The 15,190-nt window shown below is 44.5% G+C and overlaps 1 protein-coding gene across 1 annotated transcript in view; it reads right to left on the bottom strand.

Moving 5' to 3' along the window:
- LOC105486824 (D-aminoacyl-tRNA deacylase 1) overlaps positions 1-15,190 on the bottom strand; it is a 170,046-nt gene that overhangs the window by 658 nt on the left and 154,198 nt on the right. Inside the window, exon 5 of the mRNA XM_011749887.2 lies at positions 13,409-13,580. Within this exon, the coding sequence (XP_011748189.1) occupies positions 13,428-13,580 (153 nt within the window). The 3' untranslated portion in view covers positions 13,409-13,427. The remainder of the gene's footprint in view (positions 1-13,408; positions 13,581-15,190) is intronic.

Genomic DNA, 15,190 nt, shown 5'->3' with positions numbered 1-15,190 from the left:
AGCTCATACAGCAACACCAGCATCAGTGTATCACTTCACTGTAAAACCTGCCGTGTTGCCATGTATAAACCCCAATATCTTCTCCTCAAAGAGTCTCCAGTTCATTACAGCTCCATTCTTTTTTTTTTTTTTTTTTTTTTTTTGAGACGGAGTCTCGCTCTGTCGCCCAGGCTGGAGTGTAGTGGCCGGATCTCAGCTCACTGCAAGCTCCGCCTCCCGGGTTCGGGCCATTCTCCTGTCTCAGCCTCCTGAGTAGCTGGGACTACAGGCACCCGCCACCTCGCCCGGCTAGTTTTTTGTATTTTTTAGTAGAGACGGGGTTTCACCGTGTTAGCCAGGATGGTCTCGATCTCCTGACCTAGTGATCCACCCGTCTCGGCCTCCCAAAGTGCTGGGATTACAGGCTTGAGCCACCGCGCCCGGCCACAGCTCCATTCTTAGAGCAAAAGACACCAAGCCAAGTATCTGAAAACACTTCTAAATGGCTTTTGCATCAAAGAGAAGTCACCAGGCAAATTAGAAAATATTTTGAAGTAAATGAAAACACAACATATCATAATTTGTGATATTCACCTAAGGCAGGGCTTAGAGGGAAATTCACAGCATTAACTACTTATATTAGAAAAGAAAAAGGTTATCAAATCAATAATCTGGGTTTCTACCTTAAGAAATTAAAGAATAAAAGCAAAGTAAACCCAAAACAAGCAGAGAAGGAAGAGAATAATAAGGAGCAGAAACTGATGAAATTTCAAACAGAAAAAAGCGAGAGAGAAAAAAGAAAAATAAAAATATCAATAAAATAGATAAGTCTCTGGCCAGACTTACCCAGAAAAGAGAGAAGACACAAATTATCAATATCAGGAATCAAAGAGGCAACGTCAGTACAGACATTACAGACATTAAAAAGATAAAAGGAATATATCATGAGAAACTTTAGACTCACAAATTAGACAACATAGATTAAATGAACTAATTCCTAGAAAAGAGATATAAAAGCATCATTTCCAAATCCTTTTAACAATGGGGGAGGTAGAGGGATGGGGAGCTTAAGGAAGTACAGGGACAGGGAATAAACCAAATGCTTAGTCTTGTGATATTTTAAATACCACTCAAAGGATGCCTGACTCTTTGGTACAGAAGTCCACGTGTCTCAGGTTTCCTTTTGTAATTCTGAGGCTACAACAAAAACCAGCTAATATTGCCAAGATCTGTGATGCACGCACTTGTCATCCAAGAGTTAAACTAAATCTAAAGCCTAACAGAGGAGTTTCTATTCCCTCAGATCTAGATTCTAGTTGGATGGACTTCAGTAAAAGCAAAAGATTTCAATAACAGTCAGTATGCCATGGCAGTGCCATTTCCATGGATGTGCTTCCTGATACACTCAGCGCAGGCCAAATTCTTAAGAAAGGGTTGTATCACAAGCAGATGCTTCCATAGACTAACAGCCCTCGTTCCCCTCCGCAGCTGGATAGTGAAGTCCCTGAGCATGACATGAGAAAGGCAAGCTGGAACCACAGCTAGCCCATGCTCCGCAGCTCTGTCTGCCACCATGTCCCCAAGGCCTACCCTCGTACCCCCAAACCCACCTGTAAGAGTCCTGCACACCTTCCTAAGAGCTTTCTAAAAGACAACCAGTGGGTGGAGAACAGACAACATCATTCCTGGGGACCATATTACTTTCAGTTTTTAGTTATTAGAAACAACTCATTTGTTATTATATTATGTGGATGATGTTAAACCAAATTAAGGACCTGGGGACTATTCATACTTCTTTCCCTACCTTCAATACCATAACTGAAATTATGGAATTGTTCCCCACAATGACCTTTGAGAAATGTCATCTTCTTGGCACAGATTAAAATCTTTGTTTTTGAACTTAAGATGAGCTCTGGGATCCTGGATGAATGTATTTTTCTTTTACATTTACTTTAATTAAATATTCTACAATATTCTACATTTTTAATGCATTGTGATAATAAATTTAGTCTTCAAATATTTGATGTGCAGATGGAAATTATAAAGCTCACAGTAAAAGAATGACCTAGAGAAATGTTCAAGATATTCTGTTAAATGATAAAAGCAATTGCAACTTTGTAAAGTTAGAGAAACAGATGTAGAATTATCTGTTTAGAAAAACTGTTCCAAAGCATTATGTTAATAATAATTATCATAGAATGATAAGGTGGCAGATGATTTTTATTTTCTTCTTCGGGTATTTTGGCATTTTTGATACTTTCTATGAGTGAGCGTTAACTTTGTAATAAAAAAATGGCTTTCAAAAGAAATTTTATATGATAAAGATGATTTAGAAATTTCTATTCCCTACTAGAGAAACACAGAACTGGAAGGGATCCTGAGTTTTGGCCAATGGATTCTCAAAGGTTTTAGGTAAACTTCCTAGGCATAAGAACTTTAGAAAGCATCTAACCCGAAGGACAAACCATTAGGTATACCTTTAGAATTAAGTGTGCTACTACCAGGAACACGAATGGGCTGGCCTAATCATAAGATCAGTGTTAGTACCATGAGTGATTTGTAAACTACATACAAGAGAGTTTTGGCCAGCAGTGGACACTGTTCCAACCGAAAGCCACTGCCCACTACAATACATGGATTGGTCAATAGACATTGCTCTCTATTTCTAGTCTCACTTGCCAAAAATGTCTCTTCCTATTTTCTTGAACTATAGAATAACCCAGGAGCCAGGGTGCTGGCCACCAACCGGGAGTAGCTGGAGACCATGCAGCTCACATAGCTGTAAGCATGAATGAAGAAGGTGGGAGTGAGCTATGTGTGAGGTCCATCTGCCAAATTAGAAGTGCTGAGCACAAGTCCTGTTCAAGCTAAACACATGGTTCTCCAGATAAGGGTGGACCACTGAGGCTTGAAATTCAGAAACCCTGGATAAGGGGTAATGTGCCTCCCTCTAAGAGCTACTGAAGGGATGATGTCTATTTCCAAATGCATGTACGTCACATGAGCTACTGAGGACAGACATGACCCGGAGGCTGGGGACACCTGACAGGCAGTAATAAGAGGTGCCTGATAACTGAGCACCACAATTTCATAGTCTTATGAAAGAAGCTAGGGGAACCACCAGTTTCCTCCACCTGCTGTAGTTCTCTTTTACTGTCGTCAACCACCAGGGACAGTGAGGAACATCTCCAGTGAGGACAGCCCAGGACCAGAAGAAAGGAATCCCTTCACAGCCCATGTAAACACTAAATCCCTCAAAGACTTCCAACTGACCCACTTCTGGCTTCAGACCATTTAAGCAACCACAGGATACAAGTGCTAGACTTAGAACACACACATGCCATAGATCTGTTCTCCAAATCACTGTTAAAAGAATCAATATTTTTTTTACCTATTTATTTCAGGTCTTAGCTGGTAATCGTGTCTGAATTCATTTACCTAGAAAAGTAAGGCTGTTCTATGCAAAAACATGAGAGTTGCTGGGAAGTTATCAATGCAGGCTTCACTCTGACCTTCTAGCACTGTTAGATTCCAGCAAGCTCCCTCCACTGAACTGTCAAAGCAGAGAATCTCTTCCTTTGCTTGAGAGCTGATGGTCCTGACTACACAGATGAGAACATGAAAATAATCATTCCTAATTATGAACAGAAAGCTTAATGCAATGCAATAAAACAAGCATGGGGAAAAATTCTTGTCACCTGAAAGTGGTAGGAACAAACTCTGATAGCAATTGGCTTTTATTTTTTGGCTCTAACTTATTCTCCCATCTATTATTTCCCATGTATATTGTATGTGTATATATATATCTCAAAGTCTTCTTCTTTTTTTTTTTTTTTTTTTTTGAGCCAGAGTCTCTCTTCATTGCCCAGGCTAGAGTGCAGTGGCGCCATCTCAGTTCACTGCAACCTCTACCTCCTGAGTTTGAGCAATTCTCCTGTCTCAGCCTCCTGAGTAGCCAGGATTACAGGTGTGCACAACCACACCTGGTTAATTTTTGTATTTTTCATAGAGATGGGGTTTCACCATGTTGGGCAGGCTGATCTTCAACTCCTGACCTCAGGTGATCCACCCACCTTGGCCTCCCAAAGTGCTGGGATAACAGGCATGAGCCACCACACCTGGCCAATGTCAGTCTTATAGTACAGAAAGTGGTTCAGATGATAGCGGTTCAAAATCATAACTTGATCCCTATAGGTTGGTGCTGTTTAGTTGAATTTTCTGCAATGATAGAACAGCAGCCACTAGCTGTATATAGCTAGTGAGCACTTGAAATATGGCTACTGTGACTGAGAACGTGAATTTTAAATTTTATTTAATTTTAATTTACATCTAAATAGCCACATGCAGCTAGTAGCTACTGTATTAGGGCACACTCTAAATTATTTGTAAGCCTAGCTCTGCACCTTAGCAATAGACAGAATCACTAATCATGGCCAGCTTCTTGCCAACTTATTTTCTAATAAATAATGGAGGTGGAAGCCTGTGCATAGAGAAAATCCAGTCCCACTACTGGTAAAGTAACATAACATGCCTACTCTGCATCAGTGAGGAAGCAAACCAACCTCATGGATAGCAAAAATCCACAATGACACTTAAGGTTGGAACAGTAATCTCCAGGTAAGAAGAAAAAGAATGGGGCAGACAAAAATATTTGAAGAGATATTACTTAAAATTTCCCAAATGTATTGAAAGGCATAAAGTTACAGATTCAAAGTCAGTGGACCCAAAAAGATCCCCAGAATCAGACTGGGGCTCTGACACAGATGTTGGAATTACAAGACAGGGAACTTTTTAAAACTATGATTAATATGTTAAGGGCTCTAATGGAAAAGTAAACAACATGCAAGAACAGATGGGTAATGTAAGCAGAGAGATGGAAACTCCAAGAAAGAAACAAAGGGAAATAATAGAAATCAGAAACACTAACAGAAATGAAGAATGACTTTGATGGGCTCATGAATAAATTGGACACAGCCAAGGAAGAATCAGTGAGCTCGAAGACAGTCATTACAAACTTTCCCAACCAAAAATAAAGAGGAAAAGAATGGGAAAAAAAAACCCAGACTATCCAAGACTGTGGAGCAATTGCAAAAGATGAGCCATGTATGTAACTGCAATACCAAAATGAGAAGAGAGAACAAAGAGGAAATTGTGGAAGAAGCTAGGGGAGCTAGGGGTATTGAAGTATTAATGGCCGAGAACTTTCCAAACTTAATGACAGACATTAAATCACAGATCCAAGAAGCTCAGAAAATATCAAGCAAGAACCACACCTAGGCATATCATATCCAAACTACAGAAAACCAAAGACAAAATTTTGAAGAAGCTGGGGGCTGGGGTTGGGGTGAGGAGAACTCACCTTACCTACAGAGCAATAAGAATGAGAATTACAGGGGACTTCTCATAAGAAACTGCAAACAAGGAGAGAGAGGAATAAAAATTTAAATATTGAAAATGTTTAAATATTTCTTTCTCTCTCATGCCTTGGAAACTCAAAGCTGCTCCTCTAGGGCTGTGAGGCTCCTAGGGCTCTTTCTGTTTCTAAAGAAAGGCAAAAAAAAAAAAAACAAAAAAAACCAGTCTAGAAGTCTATACCAGCAAAATTATCCTTCAAAAACAAAGGAAAGGTTGGCCATGGGGGCTCACTCCTGTAATCCCAGCACTTTGGGAGGCTGAGGTGGGTGGATCACTTGAGGCCAGCAGTTCAAAAGCAACCTGGCCAACATGGCGAAACCCTATCTCTATAAAAAATACAAAACATTAGCCAGGCGTGGCGGTGCATGCTTTTAATCTCAGCTACTCAGGAGACTGAGGCACAAAAATCGCTTGAACCTGGGAGGTGGAGGATGCAGTGAGCAGGGATTGCATCACTGCACTCCAGCCTGGATGACAGAGTGAATGAGACTCCATCTCAAAAAAAAAAGTATTTAAGGTAATGACAGTGACAATGTATTGAGTGAGTATCGCATATGTTAAGTGAAATGAATGATAGCAATGTCACTGGGAATAAGTACACTGTTGTTATAAGGTGCCTGTTACAAGTGAAGTGGTAGAGTGTCATTCAGGGTGGACTTAGACTAATTAAAAATGTATACTGTAAACTCCAGGGAAACCACTAAAAAAAAAAAAAAAAATTGGTTTAAGTTAAAAAAAGATAACACTACCCAGAGACACAGCTAGTTTTATACCATGAAATACCAGCACACGGATGTGAGAATGTGGTATGAATGCTGATACAGGGAAGCAAAGCGAAGCTCGGAGAATGAGAGGAGTCCTACCTTATATGGCGAAAAGAACAGTGAAAAGGGATTGAATACCTTTTCAACAGAAACACACACACACACACACACTCAGCTGCTCTAGCTCATTAGGAAGAGGTGTGTTCAGCAAGGACGTATCTTACTATTCAGACAAAGGTCACATTGAAAAAGTAAACACATGGCAGCTTCCAAAACACTTTCTTGTTTGGTTTCAAGTGTGTTGCCATTTGAAGACAGAAATGTGGGGTGCCAGTCAGGAGCACGCTCCTCTCGCACCCTCATTACAGCGGCTAAGTCAATACTCAAATGGGGCAATCCTTGACCCTGCAATCAAATCAGAAACCACATTCTTTTAGTGAGAGGTGGCCCTAGCGCCTTTAGTGGTGGCCAGAAAGGAGAAATAATAGAGCTGCATCCTCATAGAAAACCTCGAATCCTCCCAGCAAGGTGAGAGAGCCTGAAGGATTGAGACAGAGGACAAAAACACAAGTTAATTTTAGCAGTTTCATGTCCACTTGGTAAAATAAGAAGCAACATTTGCAATGTGATAGAGAAATGTCGATGCTCTGGAAATGTCCTCTGAACCACGAAGGGTTTTGAATCATTTTCAAAGAAAAATATGCCCAAGATCATGCAGTTTCTCATTCAATTTTCTTTTGCCTTTTCTTTCTCTCTCGTGCCTTGGAAACTCAAAGCCGCTCCCCTTAGGGCCTGCCAGATTCCCTAGAGATCTTTCTGTTTTGAAAGCAAAGCAAATGAAAAGTGCTGCTCCCTTCATCGTCAGGGGGTTGCTGTTGTTCTGGGGACCAAAACAAATGCCAGGGTCACCTTCTATCTGTCACTATTTAATCCAGCTCTCATAGATATCTGAATATTTGGTGGTGATTTTGTGGCCTACTGGGATGACAAATTTCATCAGAAGGGACAACAAAACCCATGGGCAACAAAAAACCCCAAATACATCATTGGAATACCAGTTGTCACTTGGTTCTGGTCCCATTTAGGGTCTTCAAATCCAGGAATATGGATAAATTCTCGGAAGCAGGAGCACCCAGCCCCGCTCTGGTCCTCTGCTAGTTGTGGGCAGCTCTGAAAGACTCCTCCCTGCTTGGACATCTGTCCATGCCTGACACTGTCACTGCTGACTCTGATGTAAAGAAGTACAACTGGATGCCTATGGTAAACTGTCAATAAATGGTTTTCCTTGTGCATTTTGTCCAAAACACAGACAGTACCATATACATTGGTATAAACAAAACGTGGCCTCTGTCTTTTCATGGGCCGATCTAAACTTGTTCATGAGCCTCCATGCGCTGAGTAGCAATAGGGGGGTTCATGAGCATACAGACTCCATCTCACCTTAATGTCAACAGTACTCTGGGTCCACAGTGTCCTCCATGGCAGGGTGGCTGGTGCGGCTCGGCACCTGGGCCCTGGCACTGTACCACTGAGGGACGGCGGGCTACTTGAAGTTTGGTGTCTCTTGCTCAGGGACCCAGGGCCCTCTCTGGCTGACCTGGCCTCGTCTCAGTTCTCACCAGCACGTTTCACTTAGTCTCAGGTCTCATTAATGACAGACCCCTGCAAGTCTCATCCAGGAGGCCAGTGGAGGTCACAGCTGAGACCTGGAGGGACTGTCAGGGCTATGAAGAGCTGAGACCATGACCCCCGACCTCCTGATGAAGCTGCCCCCTCATGGCCTCTGCAGCAGGCTCACCTCACCACTTCTACCTAGGACCCACCGTCAGCCACAGACCCAACAAAGCTTTCCTCCACACCCTCCACCAGGCAGAGGTGTGGAGCCTTCCCCACCCCACAGCGACGCTGGGCAGCACTCTCACAGGCCCCGAGGCCTGATGGTGTCTTGCCACCTCACTGAGTTGCAGCTGCCTCCTGGAGCCCTGGAGCCACCTGCACTGCTCTCCCTCCAGAACCCCCTTCACGGCTTCCAGGTTTCCTGCAACCCAACCCCCATTCCCCCACTCCAAGGATCCCAGCCTGGAGCACAGCCAGAACATGCCAGGGGCCTCCAGCTTCTCCTCCATCTGTCCCTCTGCTGCTTCTCACTGAGTCTCCTAACCTGAAGGCTGAGGCCAGCCAGGAACTTCCCTCCATCACCCTCTTCCTCCCCTTTTGCCTGCCTCTTCCCAAGTTCATGGCATGGCTGCAGTGAATTTGACTTATAGGGAAGGAAGGGGAAGGAAAAACACAACTGCCTGCTCCTTTCCAAACACTGCCCGTGGGGTCTGCTCCCCCTGCTGCCTCCCCTCTGTGGCTGGCCCTGTTTGGCTGATTCACAATAGCACCACTGACCCCAAGTTCTATCCTACCCAATCTGCACTACCCTGAGAAGGAAATAAGTTTTTAAAATGTCATTAATGTGAGAGAAGCAAGAAGTAGATACCTACGAGTCCATGAGAATTTCCCTCATAAACTTAGATGTTGGGAAAAAATGTGCAATGTTCACGCCCTTCTCCTGCCCTTCTTTTTATGTGCTCAGTTTTCCTTCTATGAGCATGTTCTCCTCTACGTTCTGTGACACACGCAGTCACTGTCCCCTCCTCTGCCCATGAGACCCTTGGGTGTTTTTCTTGCCCACAGAATTAGCAAAATTACTCCCAGGCTACCCAGGGTCCATAGAACACTAACATCCATGGTGTATTCCCTACAGGAATTACTCTGAGGCCAAATCTAATGCAAATAGAAGTCTTTAAGTTGTTATGTTTTACAAGAATTTTAAAAGTAACAAAACCCTATACCCCTTCAGAGATTAAACCAAAGATTTTCAAAGCACTGATCAGATATAAAGCAAAAATCAAGACATTAAATTTATAAAATGTATTAAGTTAATAATACAACCCAGGAAGGAATCGGTTAGGTGGTATTCGAATTTTTTTTTTAATTTAATAATAAAAATTTTATTTGATAAACTACAATCTAGTTATGAAAAACAACCATTAACTCCTTCCATATCTCTTTTTTTTTTTTTTGGTAGTTTCAAGCCTTTTTTTTTTTTTTTTTTATACTTTAAGTTCTAGGGTACATGTGCATAACGTGCAGGTTTGTTACATATGTATACTTGTGCCATGTTGCTGTGCTGCACCCATCAACTCGTCAGTACCCAACAACTCGTCATTTACATCACTTGGACTCGGGAAGGGGGACATCACACACCGGGGCCTATCATGGGGAGGGGGGAGGGGGGAGGGATTGCATTGGGAGGTATTCAAATTCTTTAAGCTGTTTTGAAAATACAAACCTCCAAGGCACCTGTGAATTTGCGTGTGTGTGTGTGTGTGTGTGTGTGTGAGCGCCAGTGTGTTTAGCTTGGTAATCTGGGTCTGGTTGCTGGGAGACAGGGGCTTGTATGTTTCTCCCTCTCCCATTCATTAAGCTCATGATGGGAGTCTAAACATTCTAGTTGTTTGTTTGTTTGTTTTGTTTTGTTTGTTTGTTTCTGAGACAGAGTCTTGCTCTGTCATCAGGCTGGAGTGCAATGGCGCAAACTTGGCTCACTGCAACCTCCACCTCTCAGGTTCAAGCAATTCTCCTGCCTCAGCCTCCTGAGTAGCTAGGACTACAGGCGCATGCCACCATGCCCAGCTAATTTGTGTGTGTGTGTGTGTATTTTTTGTAGAGACAGTGTTTCATCATATTGGCCAGATGGTCTCAATCTCCTGACCTCGTGATCCGCCTGCCTTGGCTTCCCAAAGTGCTGAGATTACAGGCGTGAGCCACCATGCTCAGCCCAAGTTGTTTTGAACCTGTTGTTAAGGTCCCAATTCACTGCACGAAAGGCACAGTCTTCAACAGAACTGGAAGGAGAGACATGGGCCATGCCTGAGCATTAAGGCTGAGAAGCTGCCCTGAACCCCAGGAGTGGAAACTGCAGTGCCCAATCTGTTTTGCTTCTGGACCAAGTAACTACTAAAACTTGGCCTAACCAATGTCAATCCCTGCACCTTTCATTCAAGGGACAGGAGCAGTGCTGGGATGCTGTCTCCGTCGTGCTCTGCTGTGAGCCAGGGAAGCCTGAGAAAACACAGAGACATGGCGGGGAGGGAACACGCCTGCTCCGGCCCTGCCCGGGCTGCTGGGGCCAGTTCCAGGCACCATGACTTCCACCTGCCTGCCTTCCACAAAGCACTGCTGAGGGAGATGAGTTTTCCTCCAATAGGAGAAAAACCATAGAACTTATTCATTGTCACCCAAAAGTCAGCAGGATGGAGATAAGACCTCAATGAGTTTCTGAATTACTGCTCAACCCACTTAACTAGCACAACTGAAAAAGTATCTTAAAGGGCCACTCTGTGCTCTGTCTTCACTTAGCACATTTCACTTCTTTGGATTAAGGATTTCTGGACAGATTATAAATCAGAAGCACTAGCAATATTTGTGATGCCAAAACTGACCACTAACTTCAAGCAAATTATCATGAAGTTTTGGAGGGGCGGGAGTGGAAGTTTTATGTGACGTCCCTTCCCTCTGAAGCACGCTTCAGTGTCCCATGCATACATACATGAGATACATAAGCCAAGGCTGGTCACCACAGTGCTGTTGTCTCCCTGCACAACACTGGCAGGAAAACACAGTGATGAGGGAACAGTCAAGAGGACAACAGGACTCGCTGTCCAGCCCCTCCCCTAAAACCATCTATGAACCAACAATCCACCCTTCCCGAGCTCTCCATTCTGTTCCTCTCGTCTGTGTATCTATTTGGGAGCCGGTGCCACTGTGCCCAACTATTACTAACGAATCTTTTTAAACATTTTTTTTAAGAGACAGGGTCTCACTCTGTCGCCCAGGCTGGAGTGCAGTGCTTCAATCATGGCTCACTGCAGCCTCCAACTCCCGAACTCAAGCAATCCTCCCACCTCAGCTTCCTGATTAGCTAGGATGACAGGCAAGCGCCACCATGCTCAGCTAATTTTTTTTTTTTTTTTTTTTTTTGTAGAGATGGGGGTCTCACCATGTTGCCCAGGCTGGTCTCAAACTCTTGGGCTCAAGTGATCCTCTCGCTTCAGCCTCCCAAAGCGCTAGGATTATAGGCGTGAGCCACCACACCTGGCCTAATATATCTCACTTCCTGGTATTGTGGATCCTAAAAGCCGTTTCATAGGTACACTTCTGACCCTTGCTCTCTTTCAGAAGAGAAAGAGAAGGCTGAAGACTACCTTCTGGATGTTCTTCTATCACAATTTGGTGTCTCCTGGGTGAATCCTGTCTCCTAACTTGGTTTTAACCACAGTCTGTGAGCTGAAGGCTCCAAATGTATGTCTGAGACCTGGCTCCCCAGCTCTAAAGCCATAGACTCGGCAGACCACTGGCATCACCAGTGGCTGCCAACAGGCACCTTAAACACAACACACCCAAAATAGGTGCCATCAGCAACCCCCGTCTTCCTCCCTCATCCTTCTGGATGTCTCCTCTTCCAATCTAATCAATCTCCAAGTTGAAATGATTCTATTTTGTTTACATCATTCAATCCCACTCTTTCCCCTCTGCTCCTAGTACAATTTCTTCCCTGGACTTGTGCAATCACTTCCTAATAGGCCTATCTGCTTCCAGCCTCACTCCCCAAAGCTGCTAGAGTGCTCTTTATAAACTCTGTGTTTGATGATGTCACTTGTATACTTAAAACCTTTCAGAGGTCCCTCCCACCCCAGGATAAAATCCAAATTCCTCAGGGTTGCATATCAGACCCTATCCAATCCAGACCTCCTATTTCTCTAACTTCAGATATACTCCCTGCCCTCCCACTCCACTTGGCACTCAACACTCCCACCATTCTGCAATTCCTCCATTCCCAAACTCTCCTATCCTTGCCCCCCAACCCCCAGATAGCATTTGCACTGCTCTTCTCTTGGCTCAGGCAGCCCTCCCCTGCCCTTGCCCCTCATCTCCCTCCCCACTGCCACTTGTCCTTCCAGGTCCTGTCCCAGGCCTCTGAGGGGCCTCCCCTGACCTCCCATCTCCACCCCACACCGGTTCACACTCCTGCCACATGCACCGTGCTGCAGTGTAACTGTTCCTATGCTTCTCCCTGAGCCTGTGACCTCCCTATGACAGGTCCTGGGTCCCTCAAATCTGTGCCCAGTATTTGGTCCAGTGCCTGGCAAAATAAACAGTTTCCCTGGGGGAAGAAACTAGGCACAGTGCCATCAGATGGCTGCATCACATTTTCAAGGCCTCTGATGTTCAGGCAGGGAGGTGGACTCTGTGCTACAGTGAGCCACAGTGATAAGAATAAAATGCCATTTTAGGAAAAGTAAACCGGAAGTACCACACAGGTACTGTGAAGGATTTTGGAACACAGGGCAGGTGATGATGAGAGGAGGCCGCTGAGATGGCAGTGCCCTTTGCTGGGGCGGCTAAGAGCAGGAAGGCAGATGCGGGAGCACAGGTGGACTCTGTGCATCTGTGTCTGGATTCTGCATCCACGAGTGCTCTGCACAGGCAATCACAGCAGCAGCTGTGGACTGGCATAGGCACCCAGGGAAGGTGGCACAAACAGGTTCCACCCCCAGGTGGGCACCCCAGGCCTGTGAGTATGCCACCCTCCTGCATCTCAATGAATAAAATACAATCTTATTTGCTAACTGATATGGTTTGGCTGTCCCCACCCAAATCTCATCTTGAATTGTAGCTCCCATAATTCCCATGTGGAAACACACACGTGGAAATTATGGGAGCTACAATTCAAGATAAGGGACCTGGTGGGCGGTAACTGAATCATGGGGGCAGTTTCCCCCATACTGTTCTCTTGGTAGTGAACGAGTCTCATAAGAGCTGATGGTTTTATAAGGGGAAACCCCTTTCACTTGATTCTTTTTTTTTTTTTTTTGAGATGGAGTCTTGCTCTGTCACCATGTAAGAATTGCCTTTCACCTTCAACCATGATTGTGAAGCCTCCTCAGCTACATGGAACTGTGAATCCATTAAACCTCTTTATCTTTATAAATTAGCCAGTCTCAGGTATGTCTTTATCAGCAGCGTGAAAATGGACTAACACACTAACTTTTGTCTCCATCCTAGAAGGCAGCGGATTTAAGGAAGCTATGGATAAACGCCTGTGAAATGAATGAATTCGACCTCAGCAGCTATTCCCTCCTATTCATTGCTGCTTCCCCAAAATGTGGGAAGACGAAGCCAAGCAGGGAAGCTCCTACCTGAATTCTGCCTCCTGAGCTACGGCTCCCGTTCAGAGGACACGTCACCCTCCGCCCCGCTGCTGGCACTGCGGTCTTCTTTTCGGGGAGTGTTTCTTTCCTTGCTTGATTCGGAAGGTCCCTTAGCTCTGGTCTTTTCTTTTCTCTGCTGCTGTTTTTCAAGCTTTGACAGCTGATTAAATAAAAATAAAAAAGAATATTTTACAAACATAAACACATGCCTGTGTATCCCACACACCAGTGACTTCTCAGGTGGGAACCATTGAAAAGGGTTTTTCTGACAACCTGGCAGAACACAGTGGTTCAGATATACCAAATTATACACGGAATGTTTCTCCAACAGGCACCCGAGTCACTGAAACAAATCATTAGTAATAGGAGTAATCACTCTCAGACTTTTCCCCGACCATAGTTCAACCTGGCACACAGTATGAGGGAGTGGCCATGCCACAGCCTTCTTCAACAGCCTTAGAAGAGCTCCATACACGAAGGCTCTTCATCTCTTACTTTTGTCTTTGATAGTTTTCTTCTCATCAAGTTATCTTCTACTTGTTGTTTTCTTTTTTCTTTTCTTTTCTTTTTTTTTTTTTTTTTTTTTTTTTTTTTTTGAGACAGGGTCTCACTCTGTTGCCCAGGCTGAGTACAGTGGTGCAATCATGGTTCACTGCAGCCTCAACCTCCTGGGTTCAAGTGATCCTCCCACCTCAACCTCCCAAGTATCTGGGACTACAGTGCATGCCAATTTTTCTGTAGAGACGGGGTTTCACCATGTTGCCCAGGCTGTTCTTGAACTCCTGGGCTCAAGCAATCCACCCATTTCGGCCTCCCAAAATGTTGTGATTACAGGTGTGAGCCACGACACCACACCACTTGTTTTCTAAAGAATGTTCAAAACACGTCAGTCTTTGCTGAAGATTACAGAGAAGGCTATGAAACAAAGTGCATTAAGCACACTGAATACCATCTCAGTTTTCAGTTGGTTTGAGACTGAAGCCACACTCGCCTGCAGCCGAGGCACTGAGTGCTCCCAGCAGGCTCTGTGGTGGCGACACTCAGGGACGCTGGCCACCAGAGCCTTCTCAGGCTCCCACCAGGCCAGCAGGGGACACGCCCCTGATGTCTCACTCAAATGGAACCTGGGCCCACTTCTTCCCTGAATAGTTCTTCAAAGAAAGCATCAGCTGGATGGCTGAAAGAAGCTTCCATCATCTAACACTGAGCAGCAGCCTGGCCACTCCAGGAAAGCCTGCTGAGAAACCCAGCAGAGAAGACTGGCCAAGTTTTGAGCCACGGGATTTTCTTAGACCAAAAAACAAAGAGACAGCAATACCCAGTTTTATCTCCCTCCCAGACCAAGTCTGTGAACTTTTTCTAGTTTACATAAAAAGAAGGAAACTTATTGAAGGGCTGACTTCTCCCTGCTGGTCCCTGCCCCACATCCCAAGACACAAAGACGAGTCACTTCCCCCAATCTGCCAGATCATTTCTTCCACTATGAACAGACTTTGAGTTAACCCTTTGAGAGATGAACAACCAACCAGTAGCTCTCAATTGGGTCCAGGAAATCAAATTTATTAATAATTGACTTACAGTAGTGGTCCCCAACCTTTTTGGCACCAGGGACCGGTTTCATAGAACACAATTTTTCCATAAGATGGGGGGACAGAAGAGGGGATGGTTTCAGGATGAAACTCTTCCATCTCAGAGCATCAGGCATTAGTGAGATTCTCATAAAAAGCGTGCAACCTAGATCCCTCACATGCACAGTTCACAATGGGGTTC

The sequence above is a fragment of the Macaca nemestrina genome, chromosome 15 (genome assembly GCF_043159975.1).
Source record: "Macaca nemestrina isolate mMacNem1 chromosome 15, mMacNem.hap1, whole genome shotgun sequence".
In the NCBI taxonomy this organism is placed as follows: domain Eukaryota; kingdom Metazoa; phylum Chordata; class Mammalia; order Primates; family Cercopithecidae; genus Macaca; species Macaca nemestrina.
This window is presented reverse-complemented; position numbering and strand designations above follow the sequence as displayed.